Source organism: Thamnophis sirtalis, unplaced genomic scaffold (assembly GCF_051295495.1).
Source record: "Thamnophis sirtalis isolate CommonGarterSnake01/CBP01778 unplaced genomic scaffold, rThaSir2_p1.2 scaffold_6, whole genome shotgun sequence".
Lineage (NCBI taxonomy): Eukaryota > Metazoa > Chordata > Lepidosauria > Squamata > Natricidae > Thamnophis > Thamnophis sirtalis.
In genome coordinates, this window is record NW_028261386.1 from 3,609,076 (window position 1) to 3,636,884 (window position 27,809).

Genomic DNA, 27,809 nt, shown 5'->3' on the forward strand with positions numbered 1-27,809 from the left:
TGTGGACTTCAACTCCCAGAATACCCCAGCCAGCCATGCTGGCTGGGGTATTCTGGGAATTGAAGTCCACAAGTCTTAAAGTTCTCAAGTTTGGACATCCCTGTTTTAATCCTAAAAATAATTTCCTTGCTCTTCACCATCACATTCAGGTGGTCCTCAATTTACAACAATTTGTTTAGGGACTGAAGCGACAACGCCTATGAAAAAAGTGACTTTTGATCATTTTTCACAACATTGCCCATCGTCCCACATGATCCAAATTTGGACGCTTGACAACTGACTCACATTGATGACCGTTGCAGTGTCCAGGGGTGATATGATCCCTTTTGCGACTTTCTGACAAAGTCAATGAGGAAGCTAGATGGACTTAACAACCAAGAACAGAATGGAATGGAATAGGAACAGAATAGAACAGAGCTGGAAGGGACCTTGGAGATCTTCTAGTCCAGCCCCCTGCTCAAGCAGAAGAACCTGTACTATTTCAGATAAGTGTCTGTCTCTAGTCTCTTCTTAAAAACATAGAATAGAATAGAATAGAATAGAATAGAATGGAATAGAACAGAGCTGGAAGGGACCTTGGAGATCTTCTAGTCTAGCCCCCTGCTCAAGCAGAAGAACCTGTACTATTTCAGACAAGTGACTGTCTCTAGACTCTTCTTAAAAACATAGAATAGAATAGAATGGAATAGAATGGAATAGAATAGAACAGAGGTGGAAGGGACCTTGGAGATCTTCTAGTCTAGCCCCCTGCTCAAGCAGGAGAACCTGTACTATTTCAGACAAGTGACTGTCTCTAGACTCTTCTTAAAAACATAGAATAGAATAGAATGGAATAGAATGGAATAGAATAGAACAGAGGTGGAAGGGACCTTGGAGATCTTCTAGTCTAGCCCCCTGCTCAAGCAGGAGAACCTGTACTATTTCAGACAAGTGACTGTCCAATCTCTTAACCACTGCAGTGATTCACTTCATAACTGTGGCAAGAAAGGTCGTAAAGTGGGACAAAACTCGCTTAAGAACTGTCTGGCTTATTAACAGAAATTTTGGGCTCACTTGTAGTTGTAGGTCAAGGAGTACCGTGACTACCTTTCCACAGTCATGGACAAAAGTCACCCACAAAATTCTCTCTCGACCTAGCCTTTCCACCCAACCGACTACGTTTCCACGGCTACCACTACGGTCCCCATCATCCTCAGCCACTCAATCAAGGTTTCTACAAAGAAGGACCCAGCCGGTTGAGCATCCAGACGACTTAATCCCCCGCCAACAGAGGGCACCAAAGAACAAAGTCCTACCTTCCGGCCGCCGCTCTGCGAGAGAACTCTATGATCAGGAGGAGCGTTCCTTCCTGAACCCGGAAGTTAATTCAACCCACGTGGCGCCGAACCCCCTGAATTTCTGGATTGGAAAAAGGAGCAGGTAAACGGTGAACGCATATTAAGGACTTCGCAAAAGAAAAAAAAGGGGGAAATGCCAGAAAAAAAGGTGCATAGGGCAGTATTGTCGGTCATAGAGTCTATGCCGGCTTGGCATTCTGGGAGTTGAAGTCCATGCGTCTTAAAGGGGCCGTGATCGAAAAATGCCGATATAAACCCTATTTCATTCTTCCTTCCCCAAAACCCTTTTGGGTGCCTCTTGAAACTTTTCCCTATGACTGAAGCCCATGCAGCCTGACGCCCTCTATATGGTTCAGACTCCAGGATACATCATCCCCAGAGGCTGGGAAGCATAGGCTTTGGCACTCCTGGCTATGCTTTGTATGCACACAAATTATGTAATGGGGAGGCGATGGCAATTTAATAGGGAAAATATTTTGGCTTAAGGGTTTTATGTTAGCCAGGATGGGGGGAGGATTGTGTGTGTGTGTGTGTGTGTGTGTGTGTGTATTTGTGTGCATGCATGCCTACCTTTTTCACATCTTCCCTTTTTTTAAAAATGAATTTTTGTTGAGTAATTTTCTTCGTTTTGTATCACAATTTTCATCTTTGCAGCACTTCGGTATCAGTATACCTCATATGTACATGCAAGTTATTTTTTTGTTTTTCTTCCCTTTTTATATACACAGATTTATACACACTTTATAACTTTAACTAGAAATTAGCAACATATACTAACCTGCGCACTGTGCGGATGTTATAGTTATATAAATATATTTATTATATTTTTATCACATCTTGCCACACTTTAACATTACATATGCTTTAACTATCCTTAAGGCTTGTCTATTTCGTTGGTCATCTTTCCTTAATGATTCCTTAATCTTTGCTTCTATTCTCTAACCCAGTCATGGCTAACCTTTTTTCTAAAGGCGTGACAAAGGTGAGCCAAGGTGGCGCAGTGGTTAAATGCAGCACTGCAGGCTGACTGCTAGATCAGCAGTTCAGCAGTTCAAATCTCACCGGCTCAGGGTTGACTCAGCCTTCCATCCTTCCGAGGTGGGTAAAATGAGGACCTGGATTGTTGTTGGGGGCAATATGCTGACTCTGTAAACCGCTTAGAGAGGCCTGAAAGGCCTATGAAGCGGTATATAAGTCTACTGTTATTGCTATTATTATTGCTATTAAAATTGTGCGTACGTGCGCTATTGCGCTTGTGTTCCCCACCCACCTGCGCAAGCGGGGGATTTTTCCCCTCCTCAGTCTCCGGAAGCTCTCCTGAAGCCTAAGGAGGGCGAAAATGGCCTCTCCTTCCCCTCTGGAAGGCCAGAAAACAGCTGGTGCACACCAGATCTGAGGGCTGTCATGCCGGCAAATACGGCTCCGCGTGCAATCTGTGCCACGCATCTCATAGGTTCACGGACTTAGCTTACATTTGACATTCCGATTACATTTACCAAAACATTACGTTTATTACGTCTTCTCCGAATTCCATCTGCCGGCCAATGTCGGCTGGCAACTCCCCGGGGGAGGGCCTTTTCTGTGGCTGCTCCGGCCCTCTGGAACGATCTCCCCGTCGAGGTCCGGACCCTTACCACCCTTCCGGCTTTCCGCAAAGCTACTAAGACCTGGTTGTTCCGGCAGGCCTGGGGCTGTTGAATCTTCCAGCCCCATCCGAGGTATGAATGTTGCTGTATTTTTAAATTGTCTTTTTATTTTTATTTTGTACCCCCCCCTCTTCCCCCAGGTTGTTAGCCGCCCTGAGACTCCCGGGGAATAAGGCAGCATACAAATTAAATAAACCTTAACCTTAACCAATATGTAAGACAGAGCATTTATTAATCGAAATTTGAAGTTGCCAAATAGATGACTGTCAAGAGTTTGGGCAGCATATCCGACACAAGTAAATGAACTTCTGCAGGATTCAATTACATAAGAAACTTCTTTATATACAATACCATACAGCAGAAGTCAGCATACAGAATCAGAAACAATATTCATAGAAGCAAGTCATTACAGAGTAGAGAGATACAGAGGCATACCATATTTTTTGGAGTATAAGACGCACCGTGATTTTGAAGAGATAATTTTTTTTTAAAAAAAAGTTTTTGCACTCTGCATGCCTCCCAAGCCCTCTGCACGCCTCGTTTTTTGCAAAATAAAAAGGTGGTGGTGCTGGTGGTGGTATGCAGAGCTTTTGGAGGCTTTTAGAGTGCTCCAGGGGATTGGGAGGGACAAAAATGAGCAAATACAGCCCATTTTTTGCTCATTTTTGCTCTCCCCAGCCCCCAGGAGCACTTTGCAAGCCTCCAAAACCTACTGCATGTCCATTTTTGCAAAAAGGAGGGGGGGTTCGGGAGGCCAAAAACACTGTATTCAGTGTATAAGACACCCAGATTTTCACCCTCTTTTTTGGGAGAAACAGTTGTGTCTTATACTCTGAAAAATACGGTATCTATTGTACAGAAGCTGCAAAGTTACAGAGGCCAAAACAGCTCTTAAATACAGTTTCGCAAGTCTAAGCCACGCCCAGACTCCAAACTGTCTCTTATAAAAACAAATGCTATGTTTCAGTTTCCAAATAGTCCCCATTGGCTGACTTATTCCCATGTCTATTCCAGTCTATGAGCATTCATATTCTGACAATGAGTTGGGATCACATTGCAAAACAGCAGAATTATTCTGTAGCCTCGCATATAATAATCCCCTTCGTTTCTTAAGGTTTACCCATGAAGAAGTAGGAGTAGAATGGACCCTCTCCACGCCTTTCACGCCGCCTTCCGAAAAGCGGCCAAGTTGCCCTTTGTCGTTTGCCTCGCCACTCCTTTTAAGAATATCCGCTACTTCTCCGCGTGGAAGAAACCGCCACTGTTGGAAGATCAGCCTCTTAAGGAAGTCAGCCACGAAGATATCGCAGCTTTGCCTCCTGGTCATTCCTCGGAAACGTCGAAACTTGAGGAAACTCACGGGTTGAGCTCCACGCCGCGTCCCCGTGGGAAAAATGAGCGCCAGGCTGATGTTGTTCAGAATAAACTCTACCCAAAATTCCGCACCAAAGCTGCGCGGTCCACCACTAAGGATGAATTCCAGAACCTGAGAAATGACGATTTTGTCTCCAAGCATAAAATGACGCAGAGAAATCTCCGTCTCCCAGAAAGGAATAAAGGCGCGGAAATCTTGTTCGGGACAGCCCCCTGCTCGTTGGCCCTCGGGCGGTCCAAGCGAACGTTTTTCCAGCTCTTCCTCAAAGCGAGCCAAGGCAGGACACCTCCCGGGGCAGAAAAATTTGCCCAGTACGCCGAGGAACATGGGATCCCGGTGAAGAGGGTTCACAGGAAGGTCTTGGATGCCCTTTGTAAAGGGGGCGTCCATCAAGGGGTGTGCTTGGAAGCCTCCCCTCTTCGCCCCCTGGCATGGCAGGAAGGGCCACTCCACCAAGCCCCGGTTGGCAAGGGGTCGCAGTGCATCTGGCTGGTTTTGGAGGGGATACACGATCCCATGAATTTGGGGGCGGTCCTGCGGACGGCGCACTTCCTTGGGGTTGACGGGATTGTGACGAGTGAAAGGAACAGGTGAGATGGTCTTTTTCGGGCTGGGAAAAGCAATATTGGTTGAACAATATATTCAACAAAAGGTTGAACGAAAGAGAATCAGTGAAGTGGTTAAGATGCTGGCCTGGAAATCAGGAGATTGTGAGCTCTAGTCCCATCTTAGCCATGAAACCCAGCTAGGTGACTTTAGGCCAATCACTAGAAGATGGTGAATTCTAGTCTTGCCTTAGTCATGAAAGCCAGCTGGGTGACTTTGGGTCAATCACCAGGAGACTGTGAGTTCTAGTCCCGCCTTAGGCATGAAAGCCAGCTGGGTGACTTTGGGTCAATCACCAGGAGACTGTGAGTTCTAGTCCCGCCTTAGCCATGAAAACCAGCTGGGTGACTTTGGGTCAATCACCAGGAGACTGTGAGTTCTAGTCCCGCCTTAGCCATGAAAACCAGCTGGGTGACTTTGGGCCAATCACCAGGCGATGGTGAATTCTAGTCTCGCTGTGGATATGAAAGCCAGCTAGGTAACTTCAGGCCAATCACGAGGAGACGGTGAGTTCTAGTCCCGCCTTAGCCATGAAAGCCAGCTGGGTGATCTTGGGCCAATCCCCAGGAGACTGTGAGTTCTAGTCCCGCCTTAGCCATAAAAGCCAGCTGGATGACTTTAGGCCAATCACCAGGAGACTTGAGTTCTAGTCCCGCCTTAGCCATGAAAGCCAGCTGGATGACTTTAGGCCAATCACCAGGAGACTGTGAGTTCTAGTCCCGCCTTAGCCATGAAAGCCAGCTGGGTGACTTTGGGCCAATCACTAGGTGATGGTGAATTCTAGTCCCATCTCAGCTATGAAAGCCAGCTGGGTGACTTTGAGCCAATCACCAGGCGATGGTGAATTCTAGTCTCGTCGTGGGTATGAAAGCCAGCTAGGTAACTTCGAGCCAATCACGAGGAGACGGTGAGTTCTAGTCCTGCCTTAGGCATGAAAGCTGACTTCGGCAAGTCATTCTCTCTCAGTCCAATTCACCTCACAGGGTGGTTGTTGTGGGGAAAAATAGGAGGAAGAAGGCGTGTTAGGGATGTTCGACTCCTTGCCTTACCTATAAAAATGAAAAGACCCCCGAAGGATTAGAGCAATGTTTCTCAACCTTGGCCACTTGAAGATGTCCGGACTTCAACTCCTAGAATTCCCCAGCCAGCGAATGCTGGCTGGGGAATTCTGGGAGTTGAAGTCCAGACATCTTCAAGTGGCCAAGGTTGAGAAACACTGGATTAGAGCATACACAGAGCGCAACCTAATTCAGCTTTTGTTCTATTGCTGTTGAGAGAAGCTCCATTGTAACCTAACGTGCCGACTTCGTGGATAAAACTTCTAGGCGAATTGCCAAGCTTAGCCTAGTAAAGTAACAAGTGGATTCTGCAAAATAACCTTCCTTGCAACTGGAAATGTGTGTTCTGCATTCCCTTCTCAAAGCTCTGTTTTACATGCCCGAAAATGTATTTCTTTCCTCTTCTAGGATCCCTTGTTTTCGGTGCGCTGAGAAAAATCATGAGGTTTGTGTAACGTGAAATAGCAGTTATAGCAATAGCAGTTAGACTTATATACCGCTTCCTAGGGCTTTCAGCCCTCTCTAAGCGGTTTACAGAGTCAGCATATCGCCCCCACAGTCTGGGTCCTCATTTCACCCACCTCGGAAGGATGGAAGGCTGAGTCAACCTTGAGCCGGTGAGATTAGAACCGCTGAACTGCAGATAACAGTCAGCTGAAGTGGCCTGCAGTACTGCACCCTAACCACTGCGCCACCTCGGCTCTTGAAATAATGTTCCTAACACCATGACAATCTGTGCGAGCGGTGTAAGACCGGGCTGAATTCGAAAACTTTACAAAAGTAATAAAAGGTGGGATAAAATAATAGTAAATACATAAATAACGGGATGGATAAAGATCCCCGCGTAGAATTTCTGTCCTCGCTTTGCCTTCATGGGGGCTACAGAGTTCCGGCTGACTTCATTATCTGGCGATGGCCCTTCAAATGCCACTAGTCCTCAACTTAGGACCAGCCATTTTAATGGCCGTTTGAAGTTCTGACAGACCTACCTGGGGGTGTGTGAGGGCGAGGGGGGCTACTTACAACCTGGATTTGAAGTTGCATTTATAACTATTTGCAGTATCTCATAGTCACGTTTTACGACGGCTTTGGCAAAAACTCGCATTTGCTTCCTGTTTTCAGCCAAACGTGTCCCCATAGCAAACCCACAGGTGCGGTCAACGGCCATGGTGGCTTGCTTCGTGACCTCCTTGTTCACTTAGTGACCTGTTCTGATCCCCCCCTCCGTACGCCGAGGCACTCCGACACAAAAGATTACTGCTAGGCAATTTATTCACAGTAAATTAACACACTGACAAGACTTTGGCAGCAATCCAGACTTCCAAGATAAGAAATATACCCGAGGGCTTCTCCAGCGTTGGTATATCAGTTGAATCCTGCAAACAGCCTCCTCCCAAAGTCTCTCCTTATATACTCTCTTGGGAGGAGCCTAATTACAACCACCTGGGTCCAATTATCTTCTGTATCTGTGTAGTTGCTCTCGGCATTTATCTGCCTGAATTGCCTGGCGTCTGAGACCGACTCCCTTATGTCCTCCCCACTGCTCCAAGGCCTAACGTCATGGGCACACTCCCTTTGGCTTTCACCACTGCTCCATGCCTCAGGCGCTTCCTAGTGGCCAACCAGCCTCTCTGGTCCCTGCTTGGAGTCCGAACCCTGTCCAGGGTCTTCCACATCTTCTAGAGCCGACTCATAGGGCCCCTCGCTATCAGAGTCTGTTTGCAGCTCCAACAGCTCCTGCTGGGCCACAACAGTGACCCACTGCTAAAAAGGTTGCAAAATTGGATTTGTCCCACGGCCGACCTGTTTTATGACCTGCGACCTTGATGGGTGGGCGCTATTGACGATCGTAAGCCAGTTTGGGAGTATAACTACCTCTGAGAGTCAGCAGAGGAGCCTCCATCTCCAGTAATAATCTACTACTGGAAAGAAGAATGCAATCAAACAATTTGGTGTGTGTGTGTGTGTGTGTGTAGTGTGGCTCACATGCCTTGCAGCTGCGGTGAGGTCTCCCATTTCTCTCACTGAACCCGTAACCAACCAGATTAACCAACCTGATTAGCACAAGCAGCTGATGATCGGTTGGATCGGCCTCCCGACCATCAGCTGTTTCAGGCTTCAGGGATTGCCACTGCCTATTGGCGCCTCCGCGCACCCCATTTTCAGCCTCCCCCTTTTATTTTTGGCCTCCGCGTGCCCTGTTTTCGGCATCCGTGCGCCCCATTTCCCGCCCATTCCGATGCACGCCGCCCGGAACAGACACAAAACAGGGCGCAATTTGCAAAGGAGGCAAATTGCTGGGAGGCAGAGGCAAATTTTCTCCCCTTGTTTTCCTCCCCAAAAGCTAGGTGCGTCTTATACTTCGGAGCGTCTTATACTCGGAAAAATACGGTAGTGGTGCAGTTTTGTCATCCTTTTCGAAGGGTCTTTTTCTAAACTGTAGCTTTTCTATTTGCAGCTGCTCCCTGACGCCGGTTGTTAGCAAAGCCAGCTCGGGCGTCATGGAAGTTTTTGATGTATTTAGCACCGATGATGTTCCAGAACTTCTAAAGGTAAAAACCTTCCTGCCCTCTAATAACTCGCAACCGCAAGCAGGTTGAGTTGTTTATCGGCAGTGCTCCCCCCCCAAAATGGAACAAAAAAACCCCAACCCTCACTTAACATGTTTCATTTAGTAACAAAAATGTTGGGGCTCAGTTGCGCCCATAAGTAAAGGTATTGCTTGAATACCACTTGCTTTTAATACAACAAATGGCCATAAGATGGCAGCATTGGGCAACAATTGGAAGCAATCTCTCTCTCTCTCTCTCTCTCTCTCTCTCTCTCTCTCTCTCTCTCTCTCTCTCTCTCTCTCTCTCTCTCTCTCTCTCTCTCTCTCTTTCTTTCTCTGTCCCTTTCTTTCTGTATCTCCCTTCCCCCTTCTCTTCCTTCCTTCCTCTCTCTCTCCTTTTTGTATGTCTCTTGCTCATTCTCTCTTCCTCTCTTTCTCCCTTCCTCTCTCTTTTTCTTTTTCTCTGTCCCTTTCTTTTTGTATCTCTCTTCCCACCTCTTTCTCTGTCACTTTCTCCCTTCCTCTCTCTCTTCCTTTCTTTTTGTATCTCTCTTGCCTCCCCCTCTTCCTCTCTCTTCCTCCCTTTTTCTCTTTCTGTTCCTCTCTCTTTCTCCCTCCCTCTCTCTCTTTTTCTGCCCCTTTCTTTTTGTATCTCTCTTCCCCCCTCTCTTTCTCTCCCTCTCTTTTTCCCCCTCTCTTTCACTTGTCTCTGTCTTTCACTCCCATTCTCCATCCCCCCTCTTTCTTTCTTTCTTTCTTTCTTTCTTTCTTTCTTTCTTTCTTTCTTTCTTTCTTTCTTTCTTTCTTTCTTTCTTTCTTTCCCCTTTCTTCCTCTCTCTCTCCCTCTCTATTTCTCTCTCTCACCCCTTTCTCCCTCCCCCTCTTTCTCCATCCCTTTTTCTTTTTGTCTCTCCCCCCCACACACACACATAGACATGAAACCACGGTGCCAATCCCTTTGATTTGTTTTTTAACTGGCTCCAAATCTCAGTTTTTCCCCAGTCATAAATTCTATTCTATTCTATTCTATTCTATTCTATTCTATTCTATTCTCTCTTCTCTTCTATTTTATCTTCTTCTCTATTCTATTCTATTTTCTCTTCTCTATTCTATTCTGTTTTCTCTTCTTTTCTCTATTCTATTTTCTCTTCTCTTCTATTTTATCCTCTTCGCTATTCTATTCTATTTTCTCTTCTCTATTCCATTCCATTCTATTCCATTCCATTTTCTCTTCTCTTTTCTTCTGTTCTATTCTATCCTCTTCTCTATTCTATTCTATTTTCTCTTCTCTTCTATTCATTGATTGTTTTCCTAGATTAATGGCTATTTTGTTTAATAAGGCAGCATGCATAGCAACTTAACCAAAAACCCAACCAAGATAATTTTTCCCCTATTCCTTCCGGGAAACAAAATAATTGAGCTTTGTGTATAGAAAGCAAAATGTGGCACAGGTCTGAAACTTGAGTGACTTTTCTACTCTCTCCCCCCCCGCCCAACCTCCAAGACAAAATCCGAAAAAGGCTGGGAAATTCTCGGGACGGTTGGCCATGGAAAGGTTCCGGAAGACATTCCAGTAGTCCCTTGCTCAAACTTTCGCTGGACTGGACCCACTGTACTTCTCCTCGGTAGGTGTTTTTTTTCCACCATGGAGTAGACTTTTTTTGGGGGGGGGGGATAGGACACAAGGGAAGACCACCTTTGCCACCCCCTCTGGTGTGGGGAATTCTTTTTTTGCCAGTTCCGATGGATCTGGAGAAGGCTGTTTTCCAGCAGTAAGCCAAAGGAAAGGTTGTTCCCGTTGAAGCATTTGACACCAGCAGGTTAGGAGGAAGGTTGTGAAACGGATCAGGAATCCGATCGTGTTTTTATCATCGTCAGACTGTAAGGTGAAACTTAAAAAGAGCCACCAATTAGACCCTGAATCCTGGATGAATGGGAAACAGCGTAGAGGTATATGTTTCAATTCTTCTCTTTTTCCCCTCCTCTTCTCCTTCTCTTTCTCTCCTTCCTTTTCCTTCACTCCTCCTCTTTCTCCTCTTCCCCTCTCCTCTTTCTTTTCACTCGCTTTCCTTTCACTTCTCTCCCTCTCTTCTTCCCTCCTTTCTCCTGCTTCTCTTCTTTCTCTCCTTCCCCTTCTCTCCCCGTTCCTTTATGCTTTTCTTCTTTTTCTCCTTTCCCCCTCCTCTCCTCCCCCTCCTTCCTTCCTCCCTTTTTCTCTTTGTTTCTACCTCTCCCTTTCTCTTCTTCTCCCTTCCTTCCATACTTCTCTCTTCTTGTTTCCTTCCTTCCTTCTCATTCTATCTCCTCCTGTTCTTTTCCTTCCCCCTTTCTCTTGTTTCTCCTGTTTCTCTGCTTCCCCTTCTCTCCTCGTTCCTTTATCCTTCTTTTTTTCCTCCCTCCCTCCTCTCCTCCTTTCTTTCTTTCTTTCTTTCTTTTTTTCTTTCTTTCTTTCTTTCTCATTCTCTCTTCGCCTGCTCCTCCCTTTCTCTTCTTCTCCCTTCCTCCCCTCCGTCTCTCTTCTTGTCTCCACATTTTATCTCCTTCGGTCCTTTTCCTTCTCTCCTCCTTCCCTCCTTCGCCTTCCCTCCTTCACCTCTCCTTCTCTTCTCCTTTTTCTTCATATTATTATTATCTTACGTTTCTTACCTATACAACTCAAAGCAGCAAACATATTAATTCTCCTGGCTCCTGTTTTCCCTGCGACAACGTCCCTGTGAGGTGGGCTGGGCCGAGAAGTTGATCTTCCAACACTACCATCAATGTTTCTAGAGCAGTGTTTCTCAACCTTGGCCACTTGAAGATGTCTGGACTTCAACTCCCAGAATTCCCCAGCCAGCATTCGCTGGCTGGGGAATTCTGGGAGTTGAAGTCCAGACATCTTCAAGTGACCAAGGTTGAGAAACACTGTTCTAGAGTCATTCTCTTTAGGGGGGAAAAATGACATTTCCCCTTTTCTTGTGATTAGGTTTATTTTATCTTTTTATTTATTTTATTTTATTTGAACATGTACAAGATAACAGGTATAAGTATAAACAAAGGAAATGAGTAGAAATAAATGGGGACAGTAGGACAGGGACGGAAGGCACGCTGGTGCGCTTATGCACCCCCCTCCTTTACGGACCTCTTAGGAATGGGGTGAGGTCCCCGGTAGACAGTTTATAGCAATAGCAATAGCAGTTAGACTTATATACCACTTCATAGGGCTTTCAGCCCTCTCTAAGCGGTTTACAGAGTCAGCATATTGCCCCCAACAACAATCCGGGTCCTCATTTTACCCACCTCGGAAGGATGGAAGGCTGAGTCAACCTTGAGCCGGTGAGATTTGAACCGCTGAACTGCAGATAACAGTCAGCTGAAGTGGCCTGCAGTACTGCACCCTAACCACTGCGCCACCTCGGCTTTAAGGTTGAAGCTGTGGGTGGGTGGGGGGGGTTGAGGATGTAACAATGGAGTCAGGTAGAGCATTCCAGGCTTCAACCACTCTGTTGCTGAAGTTGTATTTTCTGCAATCGAGTTTGGAGCGGTTAACCTTGAGTTTGTATCCATTGTGTGCTCACGTATTATTGAGGCTGAAGCTGAAGAAGTCATTGACAGGTAGGAGGTTGTAGCAGACAATTTTGTGTAGTACGCTTAGGTCTGACTGCAGGCGCCATTGTTCCAGGTTGTTCAAGCCCAAAATTTTGAGCATGGTGGCGTAAGGGATTCTATTGTGAGCAGAAGAGTGGAGGACTCTTCTCGTGAAATACCTCTGGACCCACTCAATTGTATTACAATACAATATAATAGCAGAGTTGGAAGGGACCTTGGAGGTCTTCTAGTCCAACCCCTGCCTAGGCAGGAAACCCTATACAAATCCAGACAAATGGCTATCCAGCATCTTCTTAAAGACTTCCAGTGTTGGGGCATTCACAACTTCTGGAGGCAACTTCTATTCCACTGATTCATTGTTCTGACTGTCAGGAAATTTCTCCTCAGTTCTAAGTTGCTTCTCTCCTTGATTAGTTCCCACCCATTGCTTCTTGTTCTACCCTCAGGTACCCTGGAGAATAGCTTGACTCCCTCTTCTTTGTGGCAACCTCTGAGATATTGGAAGACTGCTATCATGTCTCCTCTGGTCCTTCTTTTCATTAAACTAGACATGCCCAGTTCCTGCAACCGTTCTTCATATGTTTTAGTCTCCAGTCCCCTAATCATCTTTCTTGCTCTTCTCTGCACTCTTTCTAGAGTCTCCGCATCTTTTCTACATCGTGGTGACCAAAACTGGATGCCGTATTCCAAGTGTGGCCTCCCCAAGGCCTTATAAAGTGGTATTAACCCTCCACGTGATCTTGATTCTATCCCTCTGTTTATGCAGCCTAGAACTGTGTTGGCTTTTCTGGCAGCTGCTGCACACGGCTGGCTCCTATTTAAATGGTTGTTCGCTAGGACTCCAAGATCCCTCTCTCAGTTGCCACTATTGAGCAAGGTGCCATCTATACTGTACCTGTGCATTTCGCTGGCAGAGGGTTGCAGGAGGCCATGACAGCTGAAAATGGAGCTTGGAAGCCTGTTTTCTCTGGTAGAAGCACCAAGGGCCGGTCCTTTGCCGTTTCCAGGGTGGCCCCGCAGCCCAGATCTAAGTACCCTGCGGGCCGGATCCAAGCCTTGAGTTTGGACGCCCTTAGTTTAGCACTTTCTTTTTCAACATCTCTTCTACCTGCGTCTTTTAGTCATCTAATTCTTAAAACCAATTCTTCCTCCGAGCTGAGAGCCGAAGGCAGAGGTCTGAACTGGAGCATCTGCTCTCGTTTCGCTGGGTGGTAGTTTAATTGCTAAACAATCGAAAGCTCTAATTAAACTTTCACTTGTCATGTTGGCCTAGTAACTCTGCCGAAGCGATCGAGGAAAGGAAGAGAATTCCGGGCTTCAGTGTCTGCCAGGATGGTTCGGCATTCTGGGGCCAGATGTGTGGGGGGGAAAAAACCTCTGCAATTCTTTCATATATTTTATGTTCTGACTTAGGCTTCCCCAAAGAGCACGAAGCAGACCCCTGGTCCCGACAAAACCCCTTTGATGAAACGAACGTGAATTCCTCTCATGCACATTCAGCAAAGGCCTGGCAAACAGTCTTTCAAAGGTGGAATTTATGACCACAGACCTTATCTGGCTTGGAAAGCTGCCATGTAAATATTTTCCAAACGCAGTGCTGTGCAAAGAAAGACTGGGCACAGAGTCTCTGAGATTCACGGACAGATCTTCACACTCCTGAAACGAACGAACAAATGGATTGTTTCCTGCAAAAGCCCCCTCCCCTTTTGCTACTCTTATTCCCTATGGGAGGGGGCCATTCACCGTCCACCTGTGACTTTATTCCCAAGGCCATCCTGATTTCTGAGTTGTTCTTGTCTTCTGGCAGCTCTGCGCATGCGCACACGGGGAACAGGCTCCAGCTGTTCCTCTGCCACACTGCTATCTAGCTCCGTAGGCACCTGATCACTGCCAGACGGCCTCGGCCCCGTCTCTGCCTCCGACACAGAGCCCTCGTCCGAGCCTTCCCCAGCCTCCAGGATTGGCTCATGTTCTTCCCCAACCTCCTCACTGTCCGACTCTGCTGCCAGCTCCGCTGGCTGCTGGAAAGCCAGAACACCTTATATAAATAGCCTCATTTAAAATGATTCTCATAGTCATCTCCAAGGGGAAGCTGTTTTGTGAGGCCAGTTTTTTCTAGCCTCAGTTGTTTGAAGATGTGTGGATTTAACTCCCAGAAATCCGCAGACAGCTGCAGACATGCTGGCTGGGGGATTCTGGGAGTTGAAGTCCATGCCATTTTAAAGTGGGTAAGGCTGTGAAACACTGGAGTAGATCCAGAATAAACCAGGAGTTTGGTTGAAAAAAAGAGGTGGAGACTCTGGAAAGAGTGCAGAGAAGAGCAAGAAAGAGGATGAGGGGACTGGAGGCTAAAACATATGAAGAACGGTTGTAGGAACTGGGTATGTCTAGTTTAATGAAAAGAAGGACCAGGGGAGACATGATAGCAGTCTTCCAATATCAGGGTGTCAGCCTCTTACCTTGCTTGCTATCGGCTGCCATAATAACGGGGAGAGTGGGGGCTCATGGTATTTGGGAGGGGAATAGTGCAGGTGGAGATATCTCAAGAAGGGAGTTTTCAGATTCAGATTCAGAAGTTTATTTGTATGCCGCCCTTTTCCCTGGGGGGACTCAGGGCGGCTCACATCCGAAAGGGAAAGGGGAAACAGACTTTTACATATACGACAAACATAATTAAAAGAAAACACAACATTCATACCATTCGGGAGGGTACAATCTTAGCCCCAGGCCTGGCGGGATAGCCAGGTTCTAATGGCTGTGTGGAAGGTCTGGAGAGTGGTGAGGGTACGAATCTCCACGGGGAGATCGTTCCATAGGGTCGGGGCTGCCACCGAGAAGGCCCTCCTCCGCGTGGTCGCCAGTCGGCATTGACCCGCAGATGGAACCCAGAGGAGGCCCAATCGGTGAGATCTAATAAGTCGTGTGGAGGTAATTGGCAGTAGGCGGTCTCTCAAGTACCCAGATCCACTACCATGGAGGGCTTTATGAGTGACAAGTAGCACCTTGAAGCGTATCCAGAGATCGACAGGTAGCCAGTGCAGCTCGCGGAGGATAGGTGTTATGTGGGTGAAACGAGGTGCACCCACAATCGCTCGCGCGGCTGTATTCTGGACTAGCTGAAGTCGCCGAATACTCCTCAAGGGCAGCCCCATGTAGAGCACGTTGCAGTATTCCAGTCTAGGGGTCACAAGGGCACGAGTGACTGTTGTGAGAGCCTCCTGGTTCAGGTAGGGGCGCAACTGGTGCACCAGGCGAACCTGGGCAAATGCCCCCCTGGTCACAGCTGATAAATGGTGTTCAAAAGTCAGCTGTGGGTCCAGGAGGACTCCCAAGTTGCGGACCCTGTCTGAGGGGTGTAATGTTTGACCCCCCAGTCTGAGAGATGGAATACTTGCCAAATTGGCGGGAGGGAAACACAACAGCCACTCGGTCTTATCTGGGTTGAGCACGAGTTTGTTGACCCTCATCCAGTCCCTAACGGCTTCTAGTCCCTGGCTCATCACGTCCACCGCTTCATTGAGTTGGCACGGGGCGGACAGATACAGCTGAGTATCGTCCACATATTGATGATATTTTATCCCGTGCCGCCGAATGATCTCGAGTTTTGTTGGTCAGAATGCAGCCGCGCGAGCGATATCGGGTGTACCTAGATACACCCATGTTACACCCATCCTCCGCGAGCTGCACTGGTTTCCTATCGGTCTCCGAACACGCTTCAAGGTGCTAGTTATTACTTTTAAAGCCCTACATGGCTTAGGACCTGGATATCTGAGAGACTGCCTCCTGCCACATACCTCCCAACGGCCGATAAGATCTCACAGGTTGGGCCTTCTCCGGGTGCCGTCGACTGGACAATGCCGGCTGGCGGCCTCCCAGGGGAGAGCCTTCTCTGTAGCTGCTCCGGCCCTGTGGAACGATCTACCCGCAGAGATCCGGACCCTTCCCACTCTCTCGGCCTTCCGGAAAGCCAGGAAAACCTGGCTGTTCCGGCAGGCCTGGGGCTGTTGATTGATATCCAGCCCCACTTAAACGGAATTTTTGGTGTGTTTTTTTTTTTTTTAATTGTATCTCTTCTTTTTAAATTGTATCTCTTCTTTAGTTTAACTTTTACTTTTATTTTCGTTTCTGTAAGCCGCCCAGAGTCCTACGGGATTGGGCGGCATATAAATTTATTAAATTGCCAAAATTGCCAATTGTTCTCACCATCTTCTGTGCATGCTGATTGAGTTTTGTTTGAGTTTTGTTTGAGTTTTGTTTGTGTTTTGTTTGTGTTTGACACTTTTTTATTAAAAAAAAAAAGAGGGAGAAATGAGGGAGTTGTGGTCCTTCACTTACGACCGCAGTTGAGCCCGAAATTTCTATTGCTAAGTGAGACACCTGTTCAGTGAGTTTTGACCCATTTTACAACTGTTCTTTCCGCAATAATTGTTAAGCGAATCATTGCGGTTGGTAAAGTTACCGGTAGTAACACGGTTGTTAAGCGAATCTGGCTTCCCCGTTGATTTTGCTTGTCGGAAGGTCTCAAAAAGGGGATCGTGCGATCCCGGGACACTGCGACCGTCATAAACATGAGTCAGTGGCCAAACGGCCGAATTTCGATCACGTAACCATGAAGTCTGCTGCAAGGGTCATGAGAAAAACATTCATTAAGCCAATGGTTTCAGTACCAACGTAACTTTTTTTTTTTTTTAAAGATTTTTATTTTGTTTATGAAAATGTCAAATCAATGTGTGAACAGTGTGGCACATTAAGCGCCCTACATTCCAATCCAAATGAAACTAATCAGATTCAACCTAATTATTACATTCAATCAACTTCCATATTTGTAATAACAATGCCTATTTATATTAGGTTGCAATCTATCCTTATTCAATTATTCCACATTTTCTCATCATTACTTTCTTTTTATAAGATAAAAGTGTCTACGAAATGTTAATGCCACTTTATAAGCCTTGGGAAGGCCACACCTGGAATATTTGCATTCAGTTTTGGTCGCCACGATGTAGAAAAGATGTGGAGACTCTAGAATGAATGCAGAGAAGAGCAACAAAGATGATCAGGGGACTGGAGACTAAAACATATGAGGAACGGTTGCAGGAACTGGGTATGTCTAGTTTAATGAAAAGAAGAACCAGGTTAGACATAATAGCAGTATATTCCAGTATCTGAGGGGCTGCCACAAAGAAGAGGGAGTCAGGTTATTCTCCAAAGCAACTGAGGGCAGGACAAGAAGCAATGGGTGGAAACTAATCAAGGAGGGAAGCAACCTAGAAATAAGAAATTTCCTGACAGTTAGAACAATTAATCAGTGGAACTCCTTGCCTCCAGAAGTTGTGAATGCTCCAACACTGGAAGTCTTTAAGAAGATGTTGGAAAGCCATTTGTTTGAAGTGGTGTAGGGTTTCTTGCCTAAGCAGGGGGTTGGACTAGAAGACCTCCAAGGCCCCTTTCAACTCTATTATTCTATTCTATCCTATCCTATCCCATCCTATCTTATTCTAGTCTTTACATTAATATTTCCCTTATTTCTATCCCTTATTCTAGCTTTTAATCGTATCACCCTTTATTAAGAAACTTCTTCTTTCTTTCCTATCTAACTTCTAGTCATGTCACCTGCCTAAAAAAAGGGGGAGGGGGAGGAATCGAGAGAGAGGGAATGTACCAACGTAACTTTGAGTGGTCACTGAATGAATGTCGTAAGTCGAGGACTGCGTATAGACCTGTAGAAACCCAACTGGCTCAAAGGCATCCGGCGAACTTCTGTGGTTGAAGGGAACCTCGAACGTGAGTCTCGCCTCCCCTTGCCCGACTTTCCCCACTGCCCCACAACGGACGTGGGTTTGAGAAGGAGGGAGCAGCCCAGAGGCCCCAGCCTGGATCTCTCTGCCCCACATTGGCGGGACTCCGTCCCGCTGGCTCTCAAGCAGAATAGCAATAGCAATAGCAGTTAGACTTATATACCGCTTCATAGGGCTTTCAGCCCTCTCTAAGCGGTTTACAGAGTCAGCATATCGCCCCTACAGTCTGGGTCCTCATTTCACCCACCTCGGAAGGATGGAAGGCTGAGTCAACCTTGATCTGGTGAGATTAGAACCGCTGAACTGCAGATAACAGTCAGCTGAAGTGGCCTGCAGTACTGCACCCTAACCACTGCGCCACCTCGGCTCTTCCCAACCGAAGAAAGGTCTCCATGCTAAAACTAAATAAAGCCGACCTGCTGGAAGTGTAAAAAAGTACAAGGGACTTATTATCACATATGGTGGACCTGCCCGGAAACACAAAAATATTGGACAAAAATTTGGAAATGGGTGCAAGAAATTACAGGAGAACAGATAAAATACAAAGCCAAAATCTTTCTACTAGGAATAATCAAAGGGAAATATACAAAGAAAATTAAGTACATATTAATACATCTGCTAACTACAGCTAGAATAGCATTTGCCCAATGCTGGAAACAAAATAATACCCCCCTCGGATGAATTAGTGATTAAAAAAACCTTTGGATTGTGCAGAGATGGACAAATTAACAGTGAAATTAAAAGATAAAGAAGAGTCGGAATATTATGAAATTTGGAACAATTGGTACAAATGGCTGCAAAACGGGAACGAAATTAATTAAGCCAAAAAACAATTTATATAAATATATATAGAACTGTGTATAAAGTGTGTAAATATAGAAGCGAAATATTATATACATGTACAGGTATGATGACGCAACAATGTTGATGTAATGACTGTAAGGAGTTGTAGAAGGGAAAAAATAATAAAAAAAATCTGCTATTATAAAACTAAATAAATAAACCCCTGGTTTGAAACTCTAGATTTAAATGGCTATTCCCCCCCCCCCCTTCTTTGGACATATACGTGCAGGAAATGAAGGTTACGGCTTGACTCCAGAGACGCAGATGCTGTGCCACAGGATGCTGACCATCTCTCCAGGAAGAGATTTGGAATTTGGGGTGGAGTCCTTAAATGTGTCCGTGGCAGCTGGTAAGGAGATTTGCCTTCTCTCTCGATGTGGTCTGGTGTGTTTTGCTTCTCAGAGAGAGAGAGAGAGAAAAAAGAGATTGGAAACAACTAATATGTTTGTATATTTCCTTCCTTCCTTCCTCTCTCCCTCCCTCTTTATACACCTTTCCTCCCTCCCTCTCCCTTCTTTCTCTTTCTCTTTGTCTGCTTTCTTTTTTTCTCTTCTCCTCTTTCCCATCTTTCTTCCTATCAATCTTCTGTCCTTCCCTCCCTCCCTCTTCCTTCTTTCTTTGTCTACTTTCTTTTCTCTCCTCCTCTCCCACCATTTTTTTCTATTCATCTCCCTCCCTCTTTATCTACCTTCTTTCCTTCTCTCTATTCACCTTCCTTCTTTCTTCCCTCCCTCACTTCTTTCTCTTTATCCACCTCCTTTCCTTCCCTCCTCCTCCCTCCATCACCATCTTTTATTCTATCCACAACCTTCCTTCCTTCCACTCCCCTCCCTCCCTCCCTCCCTCCCTCCTTCCTTCCTTCCTTTCTTTCTTTCTTTCTTTCTTTCTTTCTTTCTTTCCATCTTTTTTTCCTATCCATCTTCGTTCCTTCTCTCTACCTCCTCCTCCTCCCTCCATCCTATCTTTTATTCTATCTCCTCCCTTCCTTCTCTCCTTTCCCATTTTTTCTTCCTACTCACCTTCTTTCCTTCTTTCTACCTCCCTCCTTCCTTCCACTCCCCTCCCTCCTTTCTTTCTTTCTTTCTTTCTTTCTTTCTTTCTTTCTTTCTTTCTTTCTTTCTTTCTCTTTCTTTCTTTCCTCCCATCTTTTTTTCCTATCCATCTTTTTTCCTTCTATCTACCTCCTCCTCCTCCTCCTCCTCCTCCCTCCATCCTATCATTTATTCTATCTGCTTCCTTCCTTCTCTCCTTTCCCATCTTTTCTTCCTACTCACCTTCTTTCCTTCTTTCTACCTCCCTCCTTCCAACCCCCCCCCCCCTTTCTTTTTCCCCTAAAAAAATTCGCTTTCAGGCATCCTTTTGCATGGCATATGCAACCAGAGAAATAACCACCCCAAAATGACGGCATCTGAAGGAGGGGGAGGAACAGCGTCTACGGCTGAAACAGACTGCGGCCAGGAAAAGCAAGCGACGAACACCCTGGCCTAGAATGAATTTCAGACGGCTGAAGAATTCTGCAACCCCTAAAACGGAGGCAGCCTGGCCGGTGGGATTATATTTTCACCCCTTGTCGTTTGTCCTTTATCTGCGCTCTGGAATTTTAGGGGAACCTGGCCTCCTCTTTTGCAAGCTTTGACGAGCCTCTTGTCCTACCTGAAAACAATAAACACCTACCTGGTATCCAAAGGCCTAAAGTTTCATCAAAGCAACCCACCCGTTACAACAGTGATGGCTAACCTTTTTGCTGTCATGTGCCGAAGGCGTGCATGCGCGTGACAGCGCCTGCCCCACGCCCATAATGCAATGCGGGCGTGACACCACACCTGTGCGCCCTGCCCCTTGCGCATGTGTGCATGACCCCTTGTGCATGACTTCCCCACTCCCTGTTTTGGAGCAATAACGGGGTCTGGAGCGGGGGGCGGGGGGCACTGCCCTCTCCCGTGCCCCGTTTTGGGCCTAGTAGGCCTCCTGCAGCCTCCTGGGAGCAAAAATCGGCCGTGGAGGGGGGGCACTGCCCTCTCCCGTGCCCCGTTTTGGGCCTAGTAGACCTCCCTGCAGCCTCCTGGGAGCAAACATCAGCCATGGAGGGGGGCGCTGCCCTCACCCAAGCCCCATTTTCGGCCTAGTAGGCCTCCTGCATCCTCCTGGGAGCAAAAATAGGCCTTGGGGGAGGCTGCCCACTCCCGTGCCCCATTTTGGGCCTAGTAGGCCTCCCTGCAGCCTCCTGGGAGCAAAAATCGCCCATGGGGGGGGGGGCGCTGCCCCCTCCTGTGCCCCGTTTTGGGCCTAGTAGGCCTCCCTGCATCATCCTGGGCACAAAAACGGGCCTCGGGTATGTCACGTCGCATCCCCCAGTGCTTCCCCTGTGCATGCGCATGTGCACACATCTGCATGCACTGCAACCCAGCGCATATGCGGTACAGACCCCAAAACCATCCGGCTGGTGGGAGGGGTGCACGCATGCGCGGCGGAGCTCACTCGGGGCGATGGCTTGTGTGAACGAAGTCACCGCTTCCTAGTTTTTATCTCTCTGCAGGTTAGAAATTCAGAGTGAAAACTCCGGGACGGCGGTGGGAAGGAAGTTTGCTTTGGAGCGCACCTCTCCTGCATTTAACCCTCCGGTTGTTTTTAAACCTGGTATATTTTTCATCTGTAACCTCCAGGAGCTGAGGGCATTTTAAAAACCCGCATTATAAAAAAAAAGTCCAGGCGCTCGGTTTTTTGCTAGATTTTTTTTTTTTTGGCAGGACGATCGGAAGGACTTGTGATAGTTTCCACTAGATGGTGGTGTGGTTGTGTGTTCATCAATTTCTCTGGGGAGAAAAGGGTGGAATAGGTTGTTGCAAGTCCTCAAGAGCATTTATTTATCCCTGGCACGAACGAGATGAGAAGGATGCTCCGTTTCTGTCTCTGTGGCACCCTGATTTGACTTTATACATTCCCCTATGCACCCCATTACAAGCCGATCCTATGGATAAAAAAAAAAACAAGAGAAAACTACATTTTGCAATTAAAAATTGTGCCTTGTGTTGTTGTTAGTCTTGTCTGACCCATTGCAACCCCATGGACAACGTTCCTCCAGGCCTTCCTGTCCTCTACTATCCTCTGGAGTCCATTTAAGCTCACGCCGACTGCTTCGGTGACTCCATCCAGCCTCCTCATTCTCTGCCGTCCCCTTCTTCTTCTTTCGCCCTCCATCGTTCCCAGCATGAGGCTCTTCTCCAGGGAGTCCTTCCTTCTCATTAGGTGGCCAAAATACTTGAGTTTCCTCTTCAGGATCTGGCCTAAAGAGCAGTCAGGGTTGATCTCCTCTAGGATTGACCGGTTGGATGGCCTTGCAATCCATGGGACTCAATGCAGGAGTCTTCTCCAGCACCACAGCTCAAAGGCCTCCATTCTTTGGCGCTCAGCCTTTCTTATGGTCCAACCTTCACAGCCATCCATTGCAACTGGGAAAACCACAGCCTTGACTAGACACACTTTTGTTGGCAGGGTGATGTCTCTGCATTTTAGTATGCTGTCTAGATTTGCAATAGCTTTCCTCCCCAGGAGCAAGTATCTTTTAATTTCTTGGCTGCAGTCCCCATCTGCGGTGATCTTAGAGCCCAGGAAAATAAAATCTGTCACTACCTCCATTTCTTCCCCATCTTTTTGCCAGGAATTGAGAGGGCCGGATGCCGTGATCTTAATCTTCTTAATGTTTTCTTAATGCACCTTGTACTGTCTCTTAATCATGATTTCCAGTCCAGGCAATCAGTTTCCTGCCCCCTCTGCAAAAGAGAGGCTGGTCAATTTCCTCCTTGTATCGGACGTTGTGATGAAAGTACACACAGTCCTCGGCTTATGAGTGTAATGGAACCCCAGAATTTCCATCATATGTAATGACGGTCGTAAGTCAAGGCACATTTCATGACATTTTTTTTTTTGCTGCACTCCTTAAGCGAGCGGATTGATTCATTTAAAACATTTATATAGCTGCCCGTCTCATAATCAACTTTCGGCAGTCTCCAATTGTCCACAATGAGCATCTCTTCCCTCCACCCCACACTTCGGGCTGGAAACTTGCAAAAATTGTAATTAATTGCAGTCATGTAAGCAAGCTATAAATGCGGGCCGGTTGTGTGTGAGAGAGAGGGAGAGAGAGGGGGAGGGATGGAGGGAGAGAGAGAGAGAGAGAGAAAGGGAGAGAAAGAGAGGGAGGGGGGGAGGGATGGAGGGAGAGAGAGAAAGGGAGAGTAAGGGAGGGAGAGAGAGAGAGAGAGAGAGAGAGAGAGAGATATGGAGAGATTGAGACTGGAACTGTGAATTTGGATGTCCCAAAGGTGTTTTTTCAGGAGGCAACTGGACTTTCTGGTTTTTCTTTGAAGACGTTTCCCTTCTCCTCCAAGAAGCTTCTTCAGTTCTGACTGGAGGGCGGGGAATGGAAGGATATATACTCCTTGCAGACAGCTGGTCATTTGCATCCTTTTAGAGCGGTGTTTCTCAACCTTGGCCACTTGAAGATGTCTGGACTTCAACTCCCAGAATTCCCTAGCCAGCGAACTCCCAGAATTCCCCAGCCAGCATTCTGGGAGTTGAAGTCCGGACATCTTCAAGTGGCCAAGGTTGAGAAACACTGTTTTAGAGGGTCATTGAGGCCCCTTGTAGATTTACCTGAGTACTTTGGATCAAAAAGTACAGGGCTCTGTTAAGATTGCCATCGAGCCCAAAATTTGCATTGCTAAGCGGAACATTTGTTAAGTGAGTTTGCCACATTTTGTGGTTTTTCTTGCCACAGTTATTAAAGGAATCACCGCAGGAACAGTGGCATCCCTGGTATAGGGTCTCCTGCCTGAGCAGGGCGTTGGACTAGAAGACCTCCAAGGTCCTTTCCAACCCGTATTCCCTTCTATGTGCCCCACCCTCTTTAACACCCCTTTTGATAAGTGAAAGGGATCCAGTAGTATCAGACGGGAAATTGAATGATCCATTATAAAGGAGATATAACTATGCTGATCCTTAACCCAGGAATTAGCTAGCTTCCTGGGTTTTTTATCTTCCTGTTCAACAAACGCGCTCCATTAAGTAGATCATTGTTTCTCTTCCAAGTCATTTCCTGAGTATTTTTAAATGTGAAAAACCCCATTTTTATATCCTGTCCCATTTTAGATTTGCCCTTAAGCCTAAATATTATTGTCTTTGTGATGTAACTATATGTAACATAAAAATCACTTAGCCTCATGTCGTAAAAAATAGTGTCTTTAAAAAAAAAAATATCTGCAAGATCAGAAATACGTTTTCTGATTGCAAATGTTCGGTATGCAGTTGTCGGTCATAATAGCCAATGAAAATGCAGTATTTTGTTGGTTGCTGTTTGCAAGATTTTTATTTTCCCCCTGTCCCCGTTGTTTCTTCACGGATTATTTGCAAGGATTTTGATTGAACACAACAGCAAAATGTCCTGAACCACCATATTTATTTATTACTAGTTGATAATCTGGCGTTGCCTGGGTATTTATTTATAGGGAGAAAATGTCCGGACCAAACGTAATTTCTAATGTTGGATTTTCCCCCCTTACCAGAGGGAGCCACCTTGTGGAGTATTGTGAAGCTGTTACCATGGCAACTCACTGCGCTGTACAGTAGAAGCCATTTTATGGCAGTACAGTAAAAACCATGTTACTGAATTGACAACTGCAATGATTCACTTAACAACTGGGGCAAGAAAGGTTGTAAAATGGAACAAAACTCACTTAACAAATTTCTCACTTAACAACATACATTTTGGGCTCAGTTGTGATCTTGAGGCCCACCTGTACTTTGTTAGCTGCCCCGGGGGGTTGCATACAGGTGGTCCTCGGACTTACAACCATTAGTTTACTGACCTTTTGAAATTACGACAGCACTGAAAAAAAGTGACATGACTTTTTTTTCACGCTTAACAACCAATACATGGCAAGAATTGGGGCCTTCAACCCAGAACCATGGAGCAGGAAAAGTTTGAGAGTCTTAAAAAGAAATGGGGGAAACTAAGGGGGGCATTTTTGTCAGTCTTAACAACTTTAAAATGTGTGGGCTTCAGCTCCCAGAAATATGGACTTCCCCCAAAATACGGACTGCAACCTCCAGAATTCCCAAGCTGGGTCGGCTTCAACTCCCAGAATCCTCCCAAAATATGGACTCAAACCTCCAGAATCCCAAAGAGATCTGGGTCTCCCTCTTCAGAATTCCCAGGAGGTTTGTGGACTTTCAGTTCCCAGAATTCCCAAGAAGTAAGGCCATCAACCCCCAGAATTCCCATCAATTACAAACTTCATCTCCCAGAATTCTCACGTTCTAGATTTCAACTCCCAGAATCTTCACAAAGGTGGATTTCCATCCCCAGAATTCCCAAGAGATGTGGACTTCAATCCCCAGAATTCTCTCCACCCACCTTCAGGTTACCCCATCTCCGGATCAGTGGTAGTATTCAGCAGGTTCTGACCAGTTCTGGAGAACCAGTAGTGGAAATTTGGAGTAGTTGAAGAACCGGCAAATACCACCTCTGGCTGGCCCTGCCCCCTTCTATTCTCTGCCTCCCGAGTCCCAGCTGATCGGGAGGGAATGGGGATTTTACAGTATGCCCACCAAGCCACGCTCACAGAAACAGTAGTACATTTTTTGAATCCCACCCCTGCTTGAGACCCTCCCTCACTCTCATTACACTCTCCCTCCCCTCCCTCCCTCTCTCCCTCCCTTTTCTTCTTTTTCCTTCCCTCTTCATTCTCCTTTCTGCTTTCTTCCTTGCTCTCTTCCCATCTTCCCTTCTTTTTCTTTGTCTTTCCTTTTTCCCTTTCTCCTTTCCTGTCCCTTCTTTGCATGCTCAAATGCAAAAGGGGAAACATTTCTCCTTTTGTTTTGTTTTTAATTTGTTTTGATAGCTCTCTGCCAGTGAAAACGGAACCTGGGCGGAGGTAGGGGGGAACGGGACAGAGGCACCGTGGGCTGGTCCTTTGCTGTTTCCAGGCAGTCCCCTTCTGTGGGCAAGATCTAACCACCCTGCAGGCCAGATTTGGCCTGTGGGCCTTGAGCAGAGGTGGTGTTCAGCCGTTTCGGACAGGTCCTGGAGAACCAGTAGTGGAAATTTTGAGTAGTTCGGAGAACCGGCAAATGCCACCTTTGGCTGGCCCCGCCCACATCTATTCTCTGCCTCCTGAGTCCCAGGTGATCGGGAGGGAATGGAGATTTACAATATCCTTCCCCTGCCGTGACCACCAAGCCACACCCACCAAACCAAGCCATGCCCACCAAGCCACGCCCACAGAACCGGTAGTAACAAATTTTTGAATTCCACCACTGCTCCAGATGTAACCACCCCACCTCCCCTTCCCTCGCAGCAAAGCAGAACAAACACCCCCACTTCATGTGGCATCCCGTTCCGCGGGTTAACGTCGGAGGAATCTCATTTCCTGGAGTTTCCACTCCCCCCCCCCCGGCCCCACAACCTAATTCTATCCTGCCTTGCATTTCCCGCGCTGGGCTCTAATCGGCGCCTGCAAATGCAGCCCACCTCGAGGTCTCGTTCCTTTCCCAGGTGCAATTAGCGGCACCATCTACTTGCCGACCTGGGATTAACGATGTTTACAAATACGCTACAACATGTTTTTTTTAAAAAATAACAACAATTGTAGTCATCAGCCTCCTTGTTGAAAAAGCTCCCTCCTCCTTTTGCAAAACGCCTCTCGCTATTGCATTGGCAGGCCGTGATGTGCATCTCTCTCTCTCCCTCTCTCTCTCTCCCTCCCTCCCCCTGTGTGTGTGTGTGTGTGTGTGTGTGTGTGTGTGTGAAGGTTGGGTGCTTAAGGGAAGGCGGAGGAGGGGGCTCTGGTATCCTCATTTCACCAGGCTGAGAAAGCACCAAGCATCTGGCTGGGCAGGTGGGATGTTGCAAAGTGAGGAGTAGTGGGAGGGGGTAGGACCCGTCATTGCCACGGCAAGGGGATGCCAACTGTGCCCCAGAGGAGGAGGGGGAGTTGGGTGGGAACAGTGGCATATGGTCCATTTAAAGAGGGTTGACTTTGCTTTTTAATTTTTTTTTTAAAGAGCATCACACACACCCCTCCTCCTGCCACCTACCTGAGCGACATATTAATGAAGTGTGGTGGGGGTATCCTTACAATTGATGCTCACCCTCTCCAGGTGCTATGTAGCTCAAAACTGGGTGTTTAATGCCCTGGCAAAGGTATGTATTTATAGTATGCACTTCTTTGTGTAAAGATAGTCCTTGACTACAGCCTACTAAAAAGCAGAGACATCCCCCTGCCAACTAAAGTGTGTCTAGTCAAGGCTCTGGTTTTCCCAGTTGCAATGGATGGCTGTGAAGGTTGGACCATAATCAAGGCTGAGTGCCAAAGAATGGAGGCCTTTGAACTCTGGTGCTGGAGAAGACTCCTGCATTGAGTCCCTTGGACTGCAAGGCCATCTAACTGGTCAGTCTTAGAGGAGATCCACCCTGACTGCTCTTTAGAAGGCCAGATCCTGAAGAGGAAACTCAAAGACTTTGGCCACCGAATGAGAAGGAAGGACTCCCTGGAGAAGAGCCTCTTGCTAGGAAAGATGGAGGGCAAAAGAAGAAGGGGACGACAGAGAAGGAGGTGGCTGGATGGAGTCACCGAAGCAGCCAGCGTGAGCTTCAATGGGCTCCAGAGGATGGTAGAGGACAGGAAGGCCTGGAGGAACGTTATCCATGGGGTCACGATGGGACGGACACGACTTTGCAACTAACAACAACAAAGACCTTGACTTACAACAGTTCACTTAGCGACCATTCGAAGTTGCAATGGCACTGAAAAAAGTGAGTTCTGACCATTTTTCACAGTTACCGCCTATGAAGTTTCCCCATGATCATATCAAAATTCAGACAGTGGGCAAGAGGTTCCATATTTATGACGGCCATAGCATCCCGGGGTCGAGGGATCCCCTTTTGCGACCTTCTGACAAGGAAAGTCAAGACAAGTGAAGCGAGATTCACTTAACAACCAGGTTACCA

At 46.9% G+C, this 27,809-nt stretch overlaps 1 protein-coding gene across 1 annotated transcript; it reads left to right on the forward strand.

Annotated features, from left to right (window-relative positions):
• Positions 1-1,354: 1,354 nt before the first annotated feature.
• On the forward strand, positions 1,355-20,482 carry MRM1 (mitochondrial rRNA methyltransferase 1). Its single transcript, XM_087717124.1, has 6 exons — positions 1,355-1,419; positions 4,098-4,948; positions 8,481-8,574; positions 10,078-10,198; positions 19,032-19,151; positions 20,154-20,482. Exons 2-6 carry the CDS (start codon positions 4,125-4,127, stop codon positions 20,288-20,290), a joined length of 1,296 nt encoding a protein of 431 aa, XP_087573250.1. The 5' UTR covers positions 1,355-1,419; positions 4,098-4,124; the 3' UTR covers positions 20,291-20,482.
• Positions 20,483-27,809: the final 7,327 nt, after the last annotated feature.

Coding starts and splice junctions, on each gene's coding strand:
- MRM1 (XM_087717124.1), top strand. CDS start 4,125: ATGGACCCTCTCCACGCCTTTCACGCCGCCTTCCGAAAAGCGGCCAAG. Junction 10,199..19,031: donor ACCCACTGTACTTCTCCTCG/GTAGGTGTTTTT, acceptor ATATACGTGCAG/GAAATGAAGGTTACGGCTTG. Junction 19,152..20,153: donor AAATGTGTCCGTGGCAGCTG/GTAAGGAGATTT, acceptor ATTCGCTTTCAG/GCATCCTTTTGCATGGCATA.